Raw genomic sequence first — 23,026 nt, 5'->3', positions numbered from 1 at the left:
GAAAAAAGAAAAGAAAAGAAAGAATTATTTTGTAAAGGCTGGGCATGGTGGCTCATGCCTGTATTCCCAGTGCTTTGGGAGGCTGAGATGGGAGAACTGCTTGAGCCCAGGAGTTCAAGACCAGCCTGGGCAACATAGGGAGCCCTCTACAGAAAAATTAAAGAAGAAAAAATAGCTGGGCATGGTGGCGTGTGCCCATAGTGCCAGCTCCTCTGAAGGCTGAGGTGGGAGGACTGCTTGAGCCGGGCAGGTGGAGGACGCAGTAAGCCATGTTCGGTCACTGTACCCTAACCTGGGCAACACAGCAAGATCTGGTCTCCAAGAATTAAAAAAAAAAAAAAAAATTATTTTGTCAAATTCCCTTGGCAATTTAATTGCATTTGTGCTATACTGGATTTACATTTACAGATTTATACATTTGTAATTAATTAGAGGAAAAATGAGATTCCATAACTCATACCAGAATGTGTTTTTGGCACTCATGCATTTGTGTGTATGTGTATTTGTGTATGTGTGTGTATTTGTGTGTGTGTTGTTTGTTTGTTTTTTAACATGGCCCTGGTCAAGATAGTTTTCTTCACCTTACGCGTATTTTGGAGAATTAATGACAGAGCTTTAAACATTTTCATTTAAAATATACTGATTTTAGTATATTTTTACTAGGTTATAGGAAAGGCATTTTTTACTTCTGCAACTATAAGTTGGCAAAGTTTAGCAAAAATCAATGAAAGCATTCTATGAGAATCAATTGGTTAAGTGGAGTTTATACTTCAGAGCATTGCATATTTTATTATTTGTACACTGCTATACTTCACTTCTTTTATATCAGTAAAACATTTAATAACCATGTATACACATACACTTTTTTTTTCTAGAGAACCAGGTCTTTCTTTTTTTTTCTTTGGTTTCTTTCTTTCTTTCTTTCTTTTTTTTGATGGAGTCCCACTCTGCCACCCAGGCTGGAGTGCAGCAGCATGATCTGGGCTCACTGCAACCTCCACCTCCCAGGTTCAAGCGATTCTCCTGCATAGCCTCCGGGGTAGCTGGGACTACCGGTGTCGGCCATCGTGCCTGGCTAAATTTTGTATTTTTAGTAGAGACAGGGTTTTAGCATGTGGGCCAGGTTGGTCTCAAACTCCTGACCTCAAGTGACCCACCTGCCTCGGCCTCCCAAAGTGCTGGGTTAGATGCATGAGCCACTGAGGCCAGCCACAGAGAACCAGTTCTTGAACATATATGAGCACCCAGTGGTGGACTGCATGTACCTGTGCTGATTGGTCTAAGCCAATAAGAGAATCCCAAATTCTTTGCCAGGGATGGTTCAGAAAGGGCACATCTAAGCCAATTTAGGCCAGTGGAGCAGAAAAGAGGGATTCTGGCGGATTCTGGAAAGAAGCCAGCTTCTCCAAGGGAGCATATGGTCCTGGGTATTTTGGCAGCTGTTTCGTGGCCATAAGAACCATCCTTAAAATGAAACTGCATCTGCGGACAGTAGAGCAGAAAAGCAAAAAGGACCTGATGACACCACTGAGTCACTGAGTCATTCATCTCTAGGGGCTGTCCTACCTCTGTGCTTGTTGTTTGAGCCAACTCATTTCTGGTTAATGCCACTTTTTCTTTTCTTTTTTTTTTTTTTTTTTTTTTTTTTTTTTTTTTTTTTTTTTTTTTTTTTTTGATTTGGAGGCAGAGTCTTGTTCTGATGTCCAGGCTGGGGTACAGTACCACCCTCTCAGCTCACTGCCACCTCCGCCTCCCAGGTCCAAGCAATTATCCTGACTCTACTTCCCGAGTGGTTGGGACCACAGGTGTGTACCACCATGCCCAGCTATTTTTTTGTTGTTGTTGTTTTTAGTAAAGGGAGGATTTTGTACGTTGGCGAGGCTGGTCTCGCACTCCTGGCCTTAAGTGATCCACTTGTCTCAGCCTTCCAAAGTGCTGGGATGACAGGTGTGAGTCACTGATCCAGCCTAATGCCACTTTAGCAGGGCTTTCTTTTAACCAAAAGCACTCTGCTGATGTGTGAGGACTGAATGTGGTCAATGCAGTCCCAGCCAGCACCCAGCACATAGCAGTTGCTCAGTACATGACAGCACTTCCCTTTCCCTCCACTCTAACCCAAGGTCCTTCCTGTGTCCAGGGCATGCCTTTGCCCCCAGCACTCTACCTCCTCCTACACAGGCCACATTTGAAGACTGCTCACCCTTTAAGGCGCAGCTCCAACCCCGTGTCCTTCAGGAAGCTTGTCTAGTTCATGTGGAATTCTCCTCCCCACCTACTGCTTTCTGTGCTTTCCTGAATCTGGGTCTTTACCTTCCCAATCAGAGTAAAACCCCTTGAGGGCCACGGCCATTCTTCATACAGCAGTTGGCCTCCTCTCCTGGGCCTCGCTCAACCTCTTGACTCTTAGAATGTTCAGTCAGTATTTGGTGATGGACCTACAGGCCATTAATCTTTTCTCCTTCTTGATTTTTATAAGCTGTGGGCACCGGCATTTAGTTGAATAAGATTCATTCCTCCAACGGCAAGAGGAGCATTATTACTTTGTTCTGAAGGTCTTTACAAGTATAAGGCATGTCTAAAGGCGCTATAAATAATTTATATTGTCCATAACTCAAGCTGATCAAAACAGACCTCATCACGGTGATGCGGCAAAATCTGGTACAAGCTGCTTTTCTCCTGCCTCCAAACCAATTACACATTCGGAGCAGATGAAAATCTGACTGGATTCCCTCCTGAATCGGATTAATGCCCTGTCTACAATCACATAAATCACAATCTGTCCATGATTAGACATCAGATAATCCCATTGGACAAGAGGTGACAACCCAGATTCTATTATCTCATTTATTCTCTATTTTTGGAATTTACTGGTAACTCTAACCTCCAGGAGATGTTTCCCAATGAAAGAGGATCTGTTGGGGATTCTTTTGAGAAATAGTTGCTTTGGTTAGAGCTGTTGCAAGGTGATGAACAGACAAACTAGAACAAGAATCATCGGTCCTTGTTATAAGAAAAAAAACACATACATTTAACTTCTTAAGAGTACATGTTGGAGAAAATAAATGACATTCTTAAAAGCCTTTAAAAGGACAATATCTTTATGAAGAGATAATATCATGTTTGAGAATCTATCATGAGGCGTTTTTCCTTTGTTTTAATATCATAAAGGCAAACATCTCTGATCGATAAAGGGGCCACCAGCCACCAAAGCCTGCAAAACCTAAATCCACACACATCTTTGCAGGACAGAGGAGCCTCTTACAACATTCAGTTTTCCTGCTGGGGAAATTTGAGTCTAGAAATACTTGAATCTAATATGAATCTAGAAATACTGCTAAAGAGAAATGCAAGGACCACCTGAGTCACGACAGTTCTGAGGCCATGCTCCTGGTCACTGACACGCGGGTACGGGAGCATTGGAGCACGGCCAAAAAAGCTGAAGTTGCTCCTACTCAGGGATGGTACAGTTCACAGAGCAGCATTGTTCCCTGGAATCTTGCTAATTGGATATCAAGCCAGATGTATTTTTCAATATATTTAACACTATCTGTAAGTTACAAGTGAGGGGTATTTTTTTCCACCATCCTCAGGATTACAAATAGAAATTCTTGGGCCGGGCGCGGTGGCTCACGCCTATAATCCCAGCACTTTGGGAGTCCGAGGCGGGTGGATCACAAGGTCAAGAGATCGAGACCAACCTGGTCAACATGGTGAAACTCTGTCTCTACTAAAAATACAAAAATTAGCTGGGCGTGGTGGCGCGTGCCTGTAGTCCCAGCTACTCAGGAGGCTGAGGCAGGAGAATTGCTTGAACCCAGGAGACGGAGGTTGCAGTGAGCCAAGATAGAGCCATTGCATTCCAGCCTGGGTAACAAGAATTAAACTCTGTCTCAAAAAAAAAAAAAAAAGAAAGAAAGAAATTCTTCCCTTCACCCCATGTCAATGGCTGAGATTAATTTATCACCCATTCACCACCCTCCCCAAACCAGCCTTCCTCCTGTCCTGCCTATTCCTGGGGAGGAGAGGGGAGCCCTGTCAAACCCACGTGCACGCCACACTCTGCCCTGTCTCCTCCCAGCCCTCCTGGCTCACGTCCTTGTTGTTGCCTGTCTTGCTCCTCACATCAAAGTGTTCCTCTTTCCACAGCGTCTCGGAGTTCATAGGATTTCCCACCTAAATCTCTTCAGCCAGGCAATGGGAGACTCCCCCTTTTCCAAGAGAACCCCCACCCCAGCTCCTCAGCCTGGCAATTGAGCTTCCCACGCTCACTCAAACGTCTCTTTCTGTCTTTTGCGCTTGCTCCTTCCTCCCTGACCGTCCGGCCATGTGGGTCTGCCTTGGGTGGCTATGGGGTCCCCCAGTCTCTATGACTCTGCTTGTGCCACTGCCCACAGACACCCCTGGCTCCAGCCTCTCCTAGCTGCCCACATTTCCCCCAGAAGCACTTGACTCACACACTGCCTCCTCCTGTCTGCCAGCCTGTCCCCTCTTCCTAGGAGACCTTCCTGCTCTTTCTGTGTCTGGGAAAAGACACCACAGGCTCCTGACCCCCCTCTGTGCCATCCCGCACCCTTTGTGTCCTGTGGTAGCTCCAGGTCACCGCTCTGTTGCAGCCTCTTCACAGTGTCGACCCGCGCCTTCCCGCCATCATCCTCCCCTGTCTGCTGCCGCCTGTCTCAGAGAAGGGCACCTCCTCCATCCAGGGCCTCAGCTGCAAACCTGCCCCATTTGGCGAGAGGCTGGCCGCTCTGCAAAAGAAAGCGCCCAGTCCGGCTTCAGGGAATCCATGCCCTTTGGAGCTCATTCTGTCCCTCCTTCCTTCCTTCCCTTTCTTTCTCATTTTGCCCAGGACCTGGATCTCAGTAAGAGAAATACTTCTAAAAGAAAGTGGAACATTAGAAGGTAAACCCCGTGGCTAGGAATGCCAGTGCCTTTGGCCAAACTGCTCAGAACCAGTCAGAACCACTCGCAGGCCACGCTAGCCAGCCTGGGTTCCCCCTTCTGGAAAGATGAGGAAAATGCAACTCTCCCCACAAAGCCTCTGGGTTCGGCTGCTTCCCTCCTTCGGCCCCATCCCCTCCCAATATCTGGGCTTGGGAGGATATCCCTGGGCTACCCTCAGAATTCGATTTGGAAAGAAATGGCAGCTTCCGTTGATAAAAATGTATAAAATATATAAATATATATGTATTTATATAGATACATATATATGTATCTATGTTTCATATATAGATACATATATGTATCTATGTTTCATATATAGATACATATATTTGTATATATATATATGTATATTCTTTTTTAGACGGAGTCTCCCTCTGCCGTGCAGGCTGGAGTGCAATGGCATGATCTTGGCTCACTGTAACATCTGCCTCCTGGGTTGAAGCGATTCTCCTGCCTCAGCCTACCTGACTCATTTTTTGTAATTTAGTAGACAGGGTTTCGCTGTGTTGCCCAGGCTGGTCTCGAACTCCTGAGCTCAGGCAATCCACCTGCCTCGGCCTCCCAAAGTGCTGGGATTAAAGGCGTGAGCCCCCGCGCCTGGCTCCATATATACTCTTTAAAGGATTCATTTTTCTCCTTCTTGTGTACTGACCCCATGTGGTCTTTTTATCTCCTTCCCACAGGCTACTCCCCATTGATCCCCTCAGGACAAGAGTACTATAGATTATGGGTTGGTTTGTTTTAATATGGAATGACCTTGGCATATATCCATGATGACACAGGTAACAAACCAAACTATTCCCATCTGGCCACGCTCAAGTACCACAAGCTCATAACCAGTCTCATGGATGGCTGTGGGTGTGCGTCTGAGTCTCATCTCAGCCTCATCTCTTTACTAGTTGTATTAACTTGTGAAGGTTATTGGTTTATTTATTTCTTAGCTGCTGAAAGATGACATTAGGATCTGCCTCAGAGGCAGGGCGAATTCATGGAAATGCTGCGTGTGGAGGGGAGGGACACACTTGGTTTGATGCTCTGCCATTGCTGTCTTGATTTTTTTTTTTTTTAGACAGAGTTTCTCTTTGTCACCGAGGCTGAAGTTCAGTGGTGCAGTCTTGGCTCACTGCAACCTCTGCCTCCCGGGTTCAAGCGATTCCTGCCTTAGCTTCCCGAGTAGCTGGGACTACAGGTGCGTACCACCACTCCCAGCTAATTTTTCTATTTTTAGTAGAGACAAAGTTTCACCGTGTTGGCCAGGCTGGTCTCAAACTCCTGACCTCAAGCGATCCCATTGCCTCAGCCTCCCAAAATGTTGGGATTACAGGTGTGAGCCACTGCCCCTGGCCATCGAAATTCTTAATAATATTTGAGCAGAGGGTCATGCGTTTTTATTTTGCAATGAGATCTGCAAATTACGTGGCCATTCCTGCTCAGGAGATAGTTGGACACTTTAATGAGACCTCATGCGGCTGCTGAGTCCAGGGCCCCACGTATAGCAAGTGCTCAGTAACTGTTAGGGAAGAGAGAAGGGAGCTCGAGAAGGACAGAGAGGGGCCCAGCAGTGTCCGTGGGCACCTGTTTGCTCTAAGGGAATGTGGGGTGGGAGAGGCAGGCAAGGCTGGGGAGAGAGCACGGGTCTTAGATGTCGAGAAGCCTGAAGCCTGACCTTGACTTGCCAAGTTTCTTCCCGCCCCCAGGCCTTAGTTGCTCTTTGAAACATGGTGCTCTGTCTCCATCCCAAAAGCAAGTTCTCAGATGCCTGTGGTGGATGAAGGTGTGAATGCTGAGGCTGTCTCTGGCCTACTAAGTCAACATGTCCAACTACTTTTGGAGAAGTGTAAAAGCCTTTGGGAATGGGGCGGAAGGAGAATAGAGGGGGACGGAGGCTGGAGCAAGAGGAGAAACCTGCTCCAGTGACTTAAGCTGGGTATCAAGGTCTCAGCCCTGGACGGCAGAAGCTGGTCTACAGGGACTCCAGCAGAAAGAGGTCCGGCCTGGGTCAGGGGACCTGGCTTTCGGCTCCACTGCCATCGCATGCTGGGTAACAGGTCACCAGGTCTCAGTTTCCTTTCCGATACTCACAGTGAGTACTGATGCCCTCGCTATAGTAACAGCTTCCTCTTTGTTGGCTGGACATTGTGCACGGGGCTGTGCCTTTGTGAGTTATGTGGTAGAGGAGCTTTTGGGGAGAAAGGATCAGGGAGACTTCTCTGTGCTTCTGACCGCTCCCCAGTACAGGCTAGTTTTATGGGGTAGTGCACAGCTCTGGAGCTTAAGCTGCTATTCCTGATAAGGAGAAAGTGCTCTAAGGCCCAGGGTAGAAGGCACCCAGGTCTCCTGTATGCCAGCCTGGGATGTAGAGATCATGTGGCCTCTCCATACCTAACAAGCAAGCAGCCAGGAGGCAGGGAACCGGGGTAGGGCCACATCAGGGGTGCCCATGGCCGTGCCCAGCAGGTACAGGTATTCCCTTCACCCATCTCAGTGCTGGTCTCCCAGGGGTGGCTGTGACTGAAGTCATACATGGAGCGATTTTGAAATGGCTGCTTGGTTTTACAGCTCTAGAGATATGAAGTGGGTGAATGGTGGAGCCTCACCCATGTGGCTTTTGAACGGCACATCGAAAAAAGGAGGTGATGGAGCCAGACAGACCTGGGTTCAATGCCAGCTCTGATCTAACCTGTGAGCGGGGGCAGTAACTTCCCCTCTCTGAGCCTCAGTTTCCTTGAGGATTGGATGGGTCCAATACTTCCCCGCATATGGCATTACTTTGAAGACCTAACAACAAGAACCTTGCACATGGTGGCCCTGAACACATATTACCAGGAGATGCTACCCTCTCCAAGCTCCCTAGCGGTGTTTCAAAGGATAGGTTTTTCTGGACGGGAAGGAGGAGTTTCTCTGGGCAGCAGAGGGTTAAACGCTGGGCCTATGATTCCAGCCTGGAGCTGCCCCCTCCTGGCCAGCTATCTGAATCCCTGAATTATAGATGTGCTTGCTCCTGGCCTGGTGAGCAAGACCTAGTAGGTGCCGGGAGCCAGGCCTGGTCCAGGGTCACCTGAGGGTAGGGCCATTGGGCCAGACATACCTCCCCCCTCCCCATGTGGGCACATGCACCAAGCGTCCCCTTCCAGTTCTGAGATTGTGCACCCATATTCACAGATACAACCTGTACACAAAGTCTACGCACAGACCGCACATCTCTGAACCCCATCCACACAGCAGACACACGCAGAGTAAGCACACATTGAAATACACAAAGAAATCATCAGATGACATGCACCGAGACTAGTTAGACCTCCCCTCCCCACTCAGACACACGCAGGCAGTTTGGGCAGAGGCTCCCAATATAAAGATACAGCCACAATCACAGTTGTCGTAATTAACACGTATACAGCACTTACTCTGCGCTGGTATTGCTCTAACCCCTTTCCACAGAATACAGGTATTGATCGACTTACGACCTATGCAACTTACGACCATTCGACTTTACGACCACAATGTTTTGCAAATATTAAACCAGTTGTACTGGTAATGCAGTGTTTTACTTAAACCTGAGGAGTGTAAAAATAAGAAACAAAATGGTGTAGAGATGATACAAATGGCATAGAATGAACAAAGAAAATTATGATATATAACAATAATGAAAGAAAATTATGATAAAATATGACTTAAAGATTTTTATAACATCATTTCACAGTACTGTACATATAGCCTACTCAACTTACGACCAAATAGTGTTACGACCAGTCTGTAGGAACCTATCGTGGTCGTAAGTCGAGCACTAGCTGTAGTTTATTTAATTGTTACCTAATAGAGATAGCTACGCTTATTATACCCCATTTTGCAGATAAGGAAACCGAGGGAAGGAGAATTAAAATAAGATCCCCGAGGTCACGCAGGTGGCCTGGCACAGCCACAGGCACAGACACCCTCTCCCTCTCTCCAGTCCCCTATTTACATAAACACATCCATTCAAACGCACCATCCCTCAACCCCTGACCTGCCGGCACACACTCAGGTTGAGGGCTTTCCGGGGGACTGTTGACCCAAGATGCAAGAAATGGCCTGTTGGCGGACGGGTGGTACACTGTAACTAGAACCGGACCAGGGGCCGGGCTCGGTGGCTCAGCCTGTAATCCCAGCACTTTGGGAGGCCGAGGTGGGCGGATCGCGAGGTTAGGAGTTGGAGACCAGCCTGACCAACATGGTGAAACCCCGTCCCTACTAAAAACACAAAAATTAGCCGGGCATCGTGGCGCGCGCCTCTAGTCCCAGCTACTCGGAGTCTGAGGCAGGAGAATCGCTTGAACTCGGGAGGTGGAGGTTGCACTGAACCGAGATCACACCACTGCACTCCAGCCTGGGCGACAAAGACAGACTTCAAAAAAAAAACAGCCGAACCAGTGGGAAGACTAGACGTTCTAAAGGTGGAGACGGAGGGCAAAAGCCTGACGCTATTGGACGGGGCATAAAGCGCTCAGCGCGGGGCGGGTGAGGAACGTTTACCGTGGACCACTATTGAGTAACAATGTTAGCGTGTACTTGGGGCCTCGCTCTGGCCGTCTGCAAAGCCTCGTCCCGCGCCCTTAGTTGCACCTTTTCGAGGCCAAGCAACCTCAGGCTCTTAGAACTGCAGTCGCGACCGCGCCCTCAGGCCCGCAAGCCCGAAGGTCTGGGCCAGCTTCTGGAATGCCGGCGAAGACACTTTATCCGCAGGCGCCTCACCTCGCGCCCCACCCAGGCGCACACCAAGTTCTTAGTACTCCTTTTAATGGGAAAACAAGAACAGACACCATGGTTGGATAAATGTTATTTATAATTCATGGGCAAGTCTTTGAACCCTTTCAAACAAAAAACCCACAGCGATTTCTTTGAAAGAAAGAATGCCTGGACTCTGCTCAGAACTCTCAGATTGTCTCAGGAGCAACGAGCCGCCTCGCAGAGAGCACTGTAAATTACCCAGAGCCTCACGTTCGTTTGTGATTATTTGCATTGCAGTGGGTTTTGAAATGAAGCACAAGAGTTTGGAAAATCTTTTATTTTGGAAATGGGACACGCGACCCCAGCAGTGTTCCTAGAAGCTATGCGGTTTGGGCAGGGGAAAAACGGGGGGTGGGGCGGGGCGGGGGAGTCCGTGTTACACTTAAAACAACAACAACAAATAATAATAATAATAAAAGCAAGGAGGTGGAGCGGGAGGAGGAGGTGGTGGTGGAGGAGGTGGAGCCGGAGCAGCAGCAGCAAGGATCGAGTCAGGACCCGTCCCAGTCCCGGGTGAGCGCATTTGGATTCTGCATTCTGGCTCAACCCACTTAATGCTTCAACTTGACGTTTTCTACAGGCTGTGTGGATAGGAGGGTCCAAACAGAGTTTATCAGAACCCAGATGGTCCTTCTCTAACTTCTCTCTCTCTAGCTTGGACCCGAGGAACAAAGGCACACGAGAGGAGAAAGGTGACCATCTAGACGATGACGGTCACATCCAAACGGATCCCACTTTTCCCAAGCGCTCTCGTCCTGAGAGTTTTTTAATATTTAAAATTTATATAAGAAGGGAGCTCTTCAAAGAGAGCCACCTCCACCCTCAGGTATCCATCACACAGCTCCAGCGGGCCTGGGAAACCCGCCCCGAAAGTCCAAGAGGAAGCTCAGAGTTGTAGCGGCCGCGGAGCCAGCTCGGCGGTGACGCAAGGTCCAGTAGCGATTGCCAGACCCGGGGTCGGAGAGAGGATCCTCGTCGATTTCGGGGTTGGGGGGGCTGCGCTCCATTGTTCACTCCGGGCCAATCAGGGTTGGCCCACTTCCTCCCAGCCAATCTCCCTTCACTCCCAGCCTCCCACCCAAACCCACCCCGCCCATCATCCCCCGGGTCCCCATCACCTCCCCCGCATCCCCGGCAGTTCAGGGGAAGCTTCATGACGCCACAGGTCCCGCCCCCAGCTCCGGCCCGGGGCGAATGCGTGTTGACGTCATGCTGCGTGCGGGCCGGTGCGGAATCGCTCCTTCAACTCCACGGGGCAGGAGGAGTTAGTTAGCAAAGAGCCGAGGCCCGGCGCGAGACCCTCGTCCTTCTGCCCCTGGCCGCACACTTTGCGCACATCTCTTTTTCTGCATGGTGGATATTATTTTTCATTATCCTTTTCTGGGTGCTATGGGTGATCATTCCAAGAGTAAGTCTTTCTGTGTGTGGGGGGGTGGGGTGTGTGTGTGCTTAATATGCAAAATTTCTAATGCAGAAAAATGTTTAGTGGATTCTACAAGTGGCTTCTATTTGTCAGGATAGTTTAGAAGAGAAAAAACGAATGCATGTCTCCTACAAGACTGCTTATCTTTGGGAATCCTGTTGTTTTATTTTATAAGTAAACACTATTTCTCAAGCCGGCTAGGATGACTTCGGGCTGCGAAATCTGCTTCTGTTTTGCGCAAAGGCAATTAGGTTTGATTTAGGGATGTGGGGATTTTTATTTTTTTTAGTTGTTGTTTGCCTTTCTGTTTTTCAAAGCTAGGAAGCTTTCTCTCGCTTGCTCTGGGGTATTTAAACTAAGAACTGTCCTAGAGGCTGAGCAGGGACTGCCGAAAGCCTATGTGTCTGTGTTGGGATAGGAGGCAGCCGCTGTGAGTGCGAGTGTGTGAGCGGAAATGCCGGGACAGCACCGTTAGGTGTTGATGTCCAGGCGTCTGCAGTGCCTAACTGTGTATTCCCTCTTCTTAGTTTCGTGTTAGCGTTTAGTTTCAAGACACGTCGACAAAACGACTGTGATTAGTGAATGTAATAGCGAAATATTTGGGGGTGGGGAACAGAAGAAGCCTTCAGCAATCCAGAAGATACTGGTTTTTCGTTTCCAATGGTCTGGACCTTTAGAAAGCTCATCACCTTTCCTTATGGTCGCAAGTCTTGAAAGAAAGAACAAGAGAACGAGCGGGTTGGGTTGGGGCTGGCCGGCTGAGGCCGGCCGGGGTGCGTGCAGTCAGGCCTGACACGCCCCGCGCCCTTTCCCTGCAGAGAAGCCCGGGACTGCCATGTGCGTGGGCTGCGGGAGTCAGATCCACGACCAGTTTATCCTGCGGGTGTCGCCCGACCTCGAGTGGCATGCCGCCTGCCTCAAGTGCGCCGAGTGCAGCCAGTACCTGGACGAGACGTGCACGTGCTTCGTGAGAGACGGGAAGACCTACTGCAAGCGGGACTATGTCAGGTGAGGCCAGCGGGAACGCGGGCTGGACCACCGAGCGCCGGGGCCGGGGCTGGCGGCTTGCCCGAGCGCCCCGGCTCTGCCCCGGGAGAAGGCCAGCCGCATCCCGCACGCGTGCTGCAGAGCGCCCCCGGGCCCGGGAATGCCCGCAGGCGGGTCACTGCAGCCTCCTGGTGGGCCACAAAGTGTCCTGGGCGCGCGCCGGAGTCGGTAGCAGCTGGGGAGACCAGGGCGGCCGAAGGCCCCGCGCTGACACCGCCGCGCCTTGGGCCCGCAGGCTGTTCGGCATCAAGTGCGCCAAGTGCCAGGTGGGCTTCAGCAGCAGCGACCTGGTGATGCGGGCGCGGGACAGCGTGTACCACATCGAGTGCTTCCGCTGCTCCGTGTGCAGCCGCCAGCTGCTGCCTGGGGACGAGTTCTCGCTGAGGGAGCACGAGCTGCTCTGCCGCGCCGACCACGGCCTCCTGCTCGAGCGCGCCGCGGCCGGCAGCCCGCGCAGCCCCGGCCCTCTCCCCGGCGCGCGCGGCCTGCATCTGCCAGGTAAGCGCGCCGGGGCCTATGCCGGGGTGTGTGTCCTTGCGTGTGTGTAGGGGCGTGCTTGAGTCCCCAACGAGATGTCACTTGTGTGTGGTGGTGTCTGCCGGGATGTTTTTCTGTATCAATGCGGAACTGTGCGCTGGCATCAAGGCTGTGTGTACACGTGTGTCCGGGAGAAACTGCTTGCGTATGAGCATGTGAGCACGGGGAATTGTGCAGAATCCTGTTCGCCATGACCAAGAACATGCCGGGCACAGTGCTAGCAGCAGGAGAGTGGATGACAACAGGGAATCTTAAGTGGTGTCCATCTTGGGGCTTGTATTAGGAATTTCTTGGAGGAATAAGTGTTATTGTCAGAGGGGAAGGAGGTTTGCCTAGCAGTATGTGTGTAATTAACAAGGCTCCCAAGTGGGAGCTGAGCAAGGGCTTGGGTCAGCCAGGAGCCAAGAACCCAACAAAGAGGGGTGTTTGCCTCTTGTTTTGAGGCCCAGTTTGATGAACAATTTAGCCAGGTTCTTCTGGGGGAGGCAGAGTACCAAGGCATAGTGGACTCTCGCTGGAATATTCTGGGTCCTGATCAGCAGCTGCCCAGAGTTGGGGTCTGAGTGTGTCACCGGCAAGTAGGGCTGAACAGAAACAGCGGTGCCTCCGCCCCAGGCAGGGCAGTTTCCCCCAGGTAGCCATCGGCCTGCAGCACACATCCGCAGACCAGGCTGGGCCTCTGGGTGCTTTGTGGCCTTGCCCCACTCTTTCCCTCTCTGTATCTCCACTTCCTCCCTATAGAAAGAGGAAATTGGGCTGAATGGACTATTTGTAAATATTTGTCCAGACCTAGAAATGTGTAGTGGGGAACATAAACCGAAATGGTGCAGCATAGATCCATGGTGTGTAGATTAGGTTCAAACGGAGATGTGAAATGGCAGGAAGCGGGTATTGAGTGCATCTCCGTCTGGGATCTCGGAGAGGCTCCCCTTTGTTTGTTTCGGGTTTCAGCCTGCAGGCTCTGGAATCAGTCACTGTTTCCCGGGGATGGAGAGAACCCGGGGCCAAGCGAGGAGAGTACGGGCGGCGGCCGCTCACCAGCTTAGTGGGTGGGAGGCCACTGGGCTGGGGAACCCGGAGCCTTGGGAAAAGAGACTCAGGGCCAAGGCCCAAGGGCGGGCAGGAAGGAAGTGCTGCAGGCCCCGGAGGCCTGTCCATACCCCTGGACGAGTATTTGACACAAGTGGCCCAGCTCTGTCCAAACGGGGTCTGAAGGAGGGGAAGGGCCCTTGTAGGCCTCGGGATATGCGCACCCCCACCCAGTCCCCGGAGCAGCGCCACACCCCCGGTCCAGGTCGGTCCCTTTCCCTCTCCAGAGACCCAGGCGAGCCTCTTTCCTCTTCCTCTGAAACTCTGACTTCTTCCAGAGGGCTTCGCTCGTTCCAAGGGTCCTGCGACTAAACGAGGCAGATCCCCAAGCGGCCACTCCCTCCCCACAGCGGCCTGTCTAGAGCTCCAGCGCCCTGCTGGAGCTTGGGAGAGATCGCTGCGGGGCAGCCCGGCCCGGGAGCGAGAGAAAGAACGAAAATGCACAGCTCTCCGCATAAGGCGAACAGATGGAGAGGAAGACGAGCAATCAAACGAAATAAACAGAATAAAGCTGAAACGAAGTCGGGCCCCGGGGCGCTCGGCCGCCGGAGGTTGGGCGCAGGGCGGGTGGGTGGCGGCCCCTCCCTCACCTCTGGCCCCACCCTGTCCTGGCAGACCCTGGGTCGGGCCGGCAGCCCGCGTTGCGCCCGCATGTGCACAAGCAGACGGAGAAGACGACACGCGTGCGGACTGTGCTCAACGAGAAGCAGCTGCACACACTGCGGACCTGCTACGCCGCCAACCCGCGGCCTGATGCTCTCATGAAGGAGCAGCTGGTGGAGATGACCGGCCTAAGCCCGCGGGTTATCCGCGTCTGGTTCCAGAATAAGCGCTGCAAAGACAAGAAGAAATCCATTCTCATGAAGCAGCTGCAGCAGCAGCAGCACAGCGACAAGACGGTGAGTGGCAGCGGGGCCGGAGGCGCGAGTTGGGTGGGGCCTGCACTTCCGCCTTGGTATCTGTGTGACCTTCTCTGGGTGAGCCCCGGGAGATTCAGGTAGAATTGGGCACTCCGGATGGCGTATGTCTGTACCTTCAGAGCAAGACTTCCCTTGAGTTTGAGGCTTCCTGACTATTTTGTCTGGGATCCGGGTTTCTCCTTGTCCCAGCGGCAGCCACGGGTTGCGGGTACCGGGCGCTGCGTGGAGCCCGAGGCGACAAGGCTGTGGGCAGCGCCTGCCAGTCGGGCTGGTGGGTTCTGTCCTTCTGTTGGCAGCTGGAGAAAGGTGGGCGTGCAGGCCTTGCCTTTCCTCACCGGGTGGTTGGCTCCCAGCACGGAGAATGACCTATGGTGGCAAGTTTGCGGCCCCCGCAGATCCCGGGTGGAGAAAGAGGGCTCCTCCAATGCGGTCGAGTGTGCGCCTTCCCGCAAAGCAATGCAGACCACAATCACTCCCCAAGGTCTGGAGCTCCAGTCTCAAAGATGGCAGAAAAGGCCAGACCTAACTCGAGCGCCCACCACCTTCTGCTTGCCCCACAGAGCCTTCAGGGACTAACTGGGACGCCCCTGGTAGCGGGCAGCCCCATCCGCCACGAGAATGCCGTGCAGGGCAGCGCAGTGGAGGTGCAGACGTACCAGCCGCCGTGGAAGGCGCTCAGCGAGTTCGCCCTCCAGAGCGACCTGGACCAACCCGCCTTCCAGCAGCTGGTGAGGCCCTGCCCTACCCGCCCCGACCTCGGGACTCTGTGGGTTGGGGATTTAGCCACTTAGCCTGGCCGAAAGGGGAGGGGGGTGGCCTTGGGCTGAGGGGCTGGGAACAGCCCTAGGCAGTGGGGGAGGGGGAACAGTGGCAGGTCCTGAAACCTCACCTCGGCCCATTACGCGCCCTAAACCAGATCTCCCTGGATTAAAGTGTGCATAAGAGAGGTCGCAGGATTAACCGACCCGCTCCCCCGCCCTAATCCACCCTGCGTGCGCCTGGGGACCTGGCCTCCTTTTCCGCAGGGCTTGCTCTCAGCCGGCGGCCGGTCCCCAGGGGACACTCCCCGACTCGGAGCACGCGGCCCTGGAGCACCAGCTCGGGTGCCTCTTCACCCGCCTCTTCCCGGTGTCTCCGCCGCCCCAGGTCTCCTTCTCCGAGTCCGGCTCCCTAGGCAACTCCTCCGGCAGCGACGTGACCTCCCTGTCCTCGCAGCTCCCGGACACCCCCAACAGTATGGTGCCGAGTCCCGTGGAGACGTGAGGGGGACCCCTCCCTGCCAGCCCGCGGACCTCGCATGCTCCCTGCATGAGACTCACCCATGCTCAGGCCATTCCAGCTCCGAAAGGTCTCTCGCCTTCGTAATTATTCTATTGTTATTTAAGAGAGAGGACCGGGAGACACGGTCTGGACAGCCCAAGGCGCCAGGATGCAACCTGCTTTCACCAGACTGCAGACCCCTGCTCCGAGGACTCTCATTTTTTCGAAACCAGAATTTGGGACTTACTAGGGCTAGCTCTGTCCTCTCCTCTCCGCGCTCCGCGTAGCCGCCGCTCTGTCTCTCCACGCCCCACCTGTGTCCCCACCTCCGCCGCCCCGAGCTCGCCCACGCCGCCCCCCGCCCCTCCCCGCCCCCGCTCCCGCTCCCGCTCCCCGGCGGCTTCTCCCGGTCTCCAGCGGGAAAAGGAAGGTGATAACGCAGAGGAACAGACACTCAAACCCCCAAAGCGCATGATTGCTGGGAAACAGTAGAAAGCAGCGTTGCCTTGAAAGCGTTTAAGTTATTCGACGGAGGACGGAGTGTGTGAACCTTTGCCGAACAAACGTAAGTTATTGTTATTTATTGTGAGAACAGCCAGTTCACGGTGGGACTCGCATTTTGATCTTAATAAAAAATCATACCCCGGTGCGACGCCGCTCCCGTGTGCTGTTGGCGCGGCGGCAGGGCCGCAGGAGGCAGGTCCCCGGTCGGGCCGGCGTCGGCGGCCGCGGCTCACCGTGGGCCTCGAGGGCTCCGCGTGCAGCGGGCGGGGCGGGTCCGGCGGGGATTGGGCGCGGCCGAGGGGCGGGGCCGGGCGCGTGCGCGCTGAGGCCCTCCCGGAGGCCCGCGCGCCCCTCCGACGACCCCGTGGCACCTGAGCGCGGACGCTCGCGAGCGGGGGCGGGACCCGTTTGGGCAGGAAACCCGCGGCGCCCAGTGGCGGCTGATCGGCTGGCTCCGGCTTAGGGTCCTGCGGGCGAGGGCGCGCCCCGAGCCCCGAGCCCCGCTCTCGCCAGGCGCCCCCGGCCTCGGTCCCCGCGCTTCCTTCCCCGGCCGTCCGCGGCCCTCGGTGAGGCGCGAAGCCCTCGCGCTGCCCCGACCCTGCGGCCCAGCAGCGAGGCCGACCCTAGCCAGACCCGGCGGCAGTGACAGGCAGTCCTCCGCGCGCTGTCCGGGGTGGATGCGCGACGTGATCAATCCGCGGCGTTTATTAGTTCCCCAGTCTAGACGGAGGCGGGGGCCGGGCGGCGGCTGCTTATCTGCGTTTGGCATCACCTGCAAGCGATACACCGAGGGGCCGCGGCCGGCCCCGCTAGGAGCGCGGCTGCCGGGAAAATAAGTCCACCCAGAACCAGTCTGGCGTGTCCTTGGTTTATTTTCTTTCCAGACCGAAGTGGAGGGGGTAGGGGATGGGGGGTGGCCTGGGTGGGAGGGGGCTGGGAATGGCCCCTGGATACGCCGTGCCCAGGTCACTTGGTGTGACATTTCAAACCCTGCGACTTGTTTTCTTGAAAACTGGCTTTAGTGATCGCAGGAAGTAACCGAGAGACACTGAATCTCCAGTAGGCCCCGGGGCAAGTACGCGCACCCACAAAAACAAAAAACCAAAAAAGAAAAAAAAAAAAACCACGGAGGCTCAGGTTTTACTCTTCACAAATATTTAACCCTTTGGCAGCCTGGGACAGTTGTTTTTCCTAGACCAGCCTTCACTTAGTGGACTCGGAGCTTCCCGACTACCAGTTAGTCCCCCGCTGGTGTAAGAACCTCTGGCAGTGACTTGCCGGTTCCTTGTCCCTCGAGGTAAGCGACCCACAAGTGTATCCTCCTTTCTCCAAGGTTTGTTTTGAAAGTGGGCAACGCCCTCACTGGGTAGGGGATAGTTGCCATCTTATCTTAGGTAGAGGCTGGCAAGAGAAACGTGTCTGAAGGCCCTGGAGTCTTTAGATGGAGAAGTAGGTGCCTTCTGTTAGCCATGACTGCTTGGATGGCCAGAGGCCACTGTGCGTTTTTCAGCAGAGCTTGTGGCAGAATTCCTTCACACTCCCCCCACCCCCCTACTTCCAGATGATGGAAGCCTTGCTGGCAATTACTGGAAAAAAAAAAAAATGGGAGGAGGTGGAAAAATGGAGCCGCATTTATATTTTACTTCCTGAAAGTCAAGGTGATGCTGGCACAAATATTAAAGGGAACATTCCCTTTCTTTGAGATTTAGGAAATGGTGCTGCAAACTTAGAGATAAGGGAAGAGATAGGCAGGGTTAATGAGGACCAGCTTTACCGCTCAAGTGCCCAGAAATGGCTTTAATAATCAGGTCTGGGTTCTGTGAGGCTTCCTTCCTTTAACTTAGACCATTCCTCCCCAAATAGAAATACAGATTTCTCCTTTTACCTTCTGGCTGGCCGTTAGATAGGGGGCTAAAACTTCCAATAAATCTTCCTTTCAAAAACTTGTGATTTTTCCAGAATATTTGAGTTTTCTCCTTTTTAACTAAAAAGGAAGTAAGGTTATTGAATAAAGAATTTCATTAACGGTTAATTCGCTCTGAATTTTTGCTTTTGACAGATTGCAGCGTTTTAATGCTATGAATGGAACTGTCTGCGTTAGTTGTCTCTTAACATCTAACTATCTCTTTCCTTATCATCCGTGCATCCAAAATCAAATTCCTCCTTTTGATATTTATATGAGTATGTCTGTCTTTTTTGAATATTGGGAGGTCACCCAGATAAAAGTGATATTGTGTGTTAGGATTCCTGCGTCTCTCTGTATCACTGTATAAAACATTGCAAGCTTTTCTCTCCCACAGTTGCCACCCACCCAAAGGGGTGCATCACTTTCTATGTGGGTTTCCAGGGAAAGGGTTTAACTCTGAAGCCTTATTACAGTGGTCCCTAGTGAGGTGTTACATCCACGCTTGGTTAGTTACATTAATAAATATCAGTTTTACTGGTTCCCAGGTCATCTTTAAACATCTTCTGCAATACAGCAGGAATTTCCCTGTAAATTAAATTACCTGTAACAATTACAAGTGTTGTATTTTATGCTTACTGAACTTTTAACGTGAGATACCCAGTTGTGTAGTAAAAACTCAATTTAGTAAAAACTCAATTCAGTAAAAGAGGCCATAGGTGGAAAGAGGGAGTTATGTAGCTAGATTGACTTTAGAATACGATTTTCTCAGAAGATTTAACTATTAATTTGGAGAGCTCTATGCAATGAGGCAGGAAAGGGATTCCCAGAGATGGAAAGTTGATGGCTATGCATTTTTACACAAATTTAATACATATTTAAAAACTGCATAATTCTGGGAGATTCAGTCCCTGCGGCAGTATTTCCAACAAACTTTAATATTTAATGGATTGTGGAACAGAAATCAGGCTTTCTGTTTTGAATATGGAATAACAAAGCTCAGTTTCGTCACAGCTGCAAATACAGGGTTTAAATGGACATTGTCTAAGATTATTCCCTAGAAAATTTGAGGTTCTGCCTCTCCTGCCTCGGGGAGGACATAGATGGCCACACATTTAGTTAGCTGTGCTTTCTCTTGGGTGTTCACCAAAGACACCAAGAGAATCAGTTGGATAGCAGCATGCTGGAGAGAGAAACAATGGATGAATAACTGTTTGCAGGCAAGTTCCCAGTGGAGTGGTGATAAAAGCAGGAAATTCAGAGTTTATTAAGCTGATGCGGGAAAGATTAGAGGCTTTTAAATCTGGGTCTGATTGATGTGAAAGTAAACTTTCTTGAAAATCCTGGGATTCAGTGCAGTTATGAGGATTGTGTGGCCAATTACAGACTAGCACCTTGTTGATGGAGATTGTGCATTGAAGATGCAGATGAATAGAAATAGCTTGAGAATAGTAATGAGAGCAGGAAAGGGCACAAGGAAATACTCCATTGGGATCCAGATGTAGAGTTGGGTAGGGAGCGGCCCGATGTATAAAGTACATTTGGGGCCCCAGCAACAGTCCTGCCAGAGAGGCGGGAGTGCAGGGTGAGCCCAGCTCTCCGCCTCGGTACCTACCTCCTGGTCCAGAAGGTCGGAGCCAGCGCGGGTGTGGGTCAAGGAATGAGCGCAGGGGCCGGCAGGAGCTCAGGAAGGCCGGTTCCCCGTTGGGAAAGAGCGTATTTAAGTTAAAGTGTGGTTTGAGTGTAGCTGACTGGAGACCCCCAGGTTCGAGCGGGGTGGGGGTGGGGGTGGGGGGGAGGCAGGGAGGGAGGAGGGACGAGGAAGTGGGAAGTGGAAGGATAGCGGATTGTGAGGAGGAGTAATTTTTAAACAGATTATCGAGACCCAAGACTTTCCAGAGCGTGGCAGATTGCCCTGGAAGAAATAACTCAGGAAGGCCGCGGTCCGGACCGAGGCTCCCGGGGCCAGGTTCAGGGTTCGAGGTCTCAGCTCAGCTACTGCTGGCGTCCGGAGGGCGGGAGAGCGGCGGGTCCCGAAGCTGCGGCTCCGACGTCCGGTTGCGCGAACGAGGCGGCACGCTCCACGCCGCTCCGCGGGAAGGGAGCAGCCGCTGCTGGAGGGAATGGGCTTGGGCAACGCCGCTGAGCGTTCAAAGGTCGTGCTCCCGGGCCTCGGGCAGCCTGTCCTATCCGACTCTTAATTCTGGGCAGTGAAGCCCGGCGGTTACAGCTTTCACTCCGAACACGCCCAGTCGCACCGTCGACTTCGCAGGCTGGGCCCAGCAGAGGCCTTTCGCCTCCACCCAGCGGGCTCCGCTGCGGCCACCCAACCTCGAGAGAAAGCTACCTGCGGCGGCACTGCCTCCCCGAGCTGCACCCAGCCGCGCCCCGCGCACCTGGCGTGGCGCTCCCGCGAGCTCCGGAGATTTAGAAGCCGTAAAAGCCCGGGGAGCTGGAGCTTAAATCGCCCGGGCCGGGCCTGGGCGCCCGAAAGCAGCGAACTCGAGACCCCCTGGAACCGCGTGCGCCGGGAGGCAACGGGGCGCTCCGGGCGGGAGTCGCGCAGGCTCCCGGCTGGGTGGAGCCAGGGTTTGCCTCTCACTCCTCCTCCCCTCTGGGACTAGGGGGCAATGAGACGGTTCAATTAAATGTTTAATTGCTAATCCTGGTATGGTTTCTGGGAGGTTAGTCACAGCTGTCTTAATTATTTATGGCTTTGGCAAATTTCCGACCAAGATAACTATATTCTATTGTGAAGCGTCTTGCAGGAAATCTTATAAATACTTGATGATTCCTTTCAGCTACAAGGATCCTGAGTCCACGCCCCGAGAGCGCGGGGCCCGCAGGCTTCGGGAACTCAGGTCCCGGGTGTGGAAGGAGCCCGCGGCCGACACCTGCCTCCGCCCCCGGGGCCGCTCGCTGGGCCTACTGCAGCCCCACCAGGGAGGAGCGTTGGGGGCGCCAGGGGCCACCCCTCGGCCTCGCAGGCGCGGCGCTCAACTCCGGGAGTTTCTGAGCGCCCGCGGCCCGCGGCTGGAGTCCTGGGTCCCGCGCCCTGGTGCCGGGCGGCCGAGTCGTCACGCGAGGCGGGAGGGTGGCCCTGGAGCAGGTCCCTCTGGCAGGGAGCTGCCAGTCCCCGCCTTGGAGCCGGAGCGCGGAGCCGGAGACCCGCGGGGTGGGGGCACGGCCGGGCGGAGCCGGGGAGACGCCAGGGTCCCGCGCCCTCGGAGAGCTCGTTTTTTTTTTTTTTTTTTTTTTAAATCAGACCTTTTAATTGCTCTCGGTTTGCAAAGAAGTAAAAACAGAGCAAATACGTAACCCAGCAGCTCTGTGAGGCTCCAAAAAGAAGGGTCCGGAACACTAGGTGGGTAAGTTTGCTTTTGAAAAACGTAAAACTGGAAAATTCCCGCTCCGCAGTCTCGAGTCGAATACATTTTGAGGTCTTTTTTTCCCCAACCGTATCTTTTTTCTTGGTAATGTTTGATCGTTATCTGACAGAAATTACTACTGATGTCACTCAGTGAAAGGCTTAGCACTGACCATCGGCTTAAGGTGGAGAAACGAGATCAAGACGTGAAAAGGGCAACACCTTCAGGCAGACACTCGATGGGGCACAGGAGTGTGGGAAACCGTTCACCCCATCGCGGCCTTCCGTGTGACTTGGACTTCCGCCTTGCTTCGTTTCATAACCATTTGAGATTCACTAGGACACAACTTTTTAATCACTAATTTTTACTTAGGAGAATAATTTCAGCTCGGCAATGCCAAGAGAGGTTCTCAGGATTACCTGCTAGGAGAGTTGGGGCAGACCAAAGAGTACAATGCCTTAAGTTGATTTCAACTCGCCCCCAAACATATCATGTACTCAGAATGTGAAAGTGTTGTAAATATCTTTACCGTAGACCTTAAAAAGTGAGCAGGCAAACTTTTAAGTCTTTATTTAAGATACTTCAAGAGCTGGAGTTAACATTTTTCTTTCAGATTTTATTTCTGTAACATGAAAAGTCAACAATGAAAACAGAATAAGTTATTTTATTACAAGAACAAAACAGACTTGCTAATTTTGTCTACTTTCACCCATATTACAAATGCAAAGTATATATTATTGTAAGATGGAAGTTAACAAACTCCAAGATATTCTGCATAAATGAAATAAACTCAACTTGCAAAATTAGCAAGTAGAACATTCAAGTATCTACAGTCATTATAAATAGTGTAAAGTACATGCCATATCTACAGTGTAGGGAGAGCATAAACATGTGGAAATGAGTTCTTAAGGAAGAGTTAGAATGTTTGTTTGAACAATTAAAATATTAACAAGAGTACTCAAATACAGAATCAACCAAAACATTTATTTTTTCTCTTTTTTCAAGAAAAACTGTCGAGCTTCTTCCCAGGCCTGCTGAGGAAATCTGTTAGCCAGCTCAAGATAGTCTTGGGAACCAAGGCAATTCCCTGAGAGGGGAAAAAAGAGAGAGAAAAGGTAAATAAAAGAGAGTTAAATTCTTTGAAGATTCAGAAATTAAACTTATTTTGATATCTGAGTATAAAATGGAGATATCCACTTCAAATAAACTATGACACATTTTAGGTAAATAAGGTGATTGATCTATGTGTATCAGTCTCTCTGTAGTA

At 52.1% G+C, this 23,026-nt stretch overlaps 2 protein-coding genes across 3 annotated transcripts in view; one reads left to right on the top strand and one right to left on the bottom strand.

Annotated features, from left to right (window-relative positions):
• Positions 1-10,898: 10,898 nt before the first annotated feature.
• ISL2 (ISL LIM homeobox 2) lies at positions 10,899-16,633 on the top strand. Its single transcript, XM_017518233.2, has 6 exons — positions 10,899-11,116; positions 11,950-12,139; positions 12,414-12,676; positions 14,420-14,703; positions 15,285-15,452; positions 15,871-16,633. The coding sequence occupies exons 1-6, from the start codon at positions 11,059-11,061 to the stop codon at positions 15,985-15,987; spliced, it is 1,080 nt and encodes a 359-aa protein (XP_017373722.1). The 5' UTR covers positions 10,899-11,058; the 3' UTR covers positions 15,988-16,633.
• Positions 16,634-22,304: 5,671 nt separating this feature from the next.
• LOC108295889 (S phase cyclin A-associated protein in the endoplasmic reticulum-like) overlaps positions 22,305-23,026 on the bottom strand; it is a 243,213-nt gene continuing 242,491 nt past the window's right edge. For both annotated transcript variants that reach the window (XM_017518229.2, XM_017518232.2), the window contains exon 11: positions 22,305-22,846. In XM_017518229.2, the coding sequence (XP_017373718.1) occupies positions 22,743-22,846 (104 nt within the window). In that variant the 3' untranslated portion in view covers positions 22,305-22,742. The remainder of the gene's footprint in view (positions 22,847-23,026) is intronic.

The sequence above is a fragment of the Cebus imitator genome, unplaced genomic scaffold, assembly GCF_001604975.1.
Source record: "Cebus imitator isolate Cc_AM_T3 unplaced genomic scaffold, Cebus_imitator-1.0 Scaffold664, whole genome shotgun sequence".
Taxonomy (NCBI): Eukaryota; Metazoa; Chordata; class Mammalia; order Primates; family Cebidae; genus Cebus; species Cebus imitator.
The sequence above is the reverse complement of the archived record's forward strand: the minus strand, read 5'-3'. Positions and strand labels throughout refer to the sequence as shown.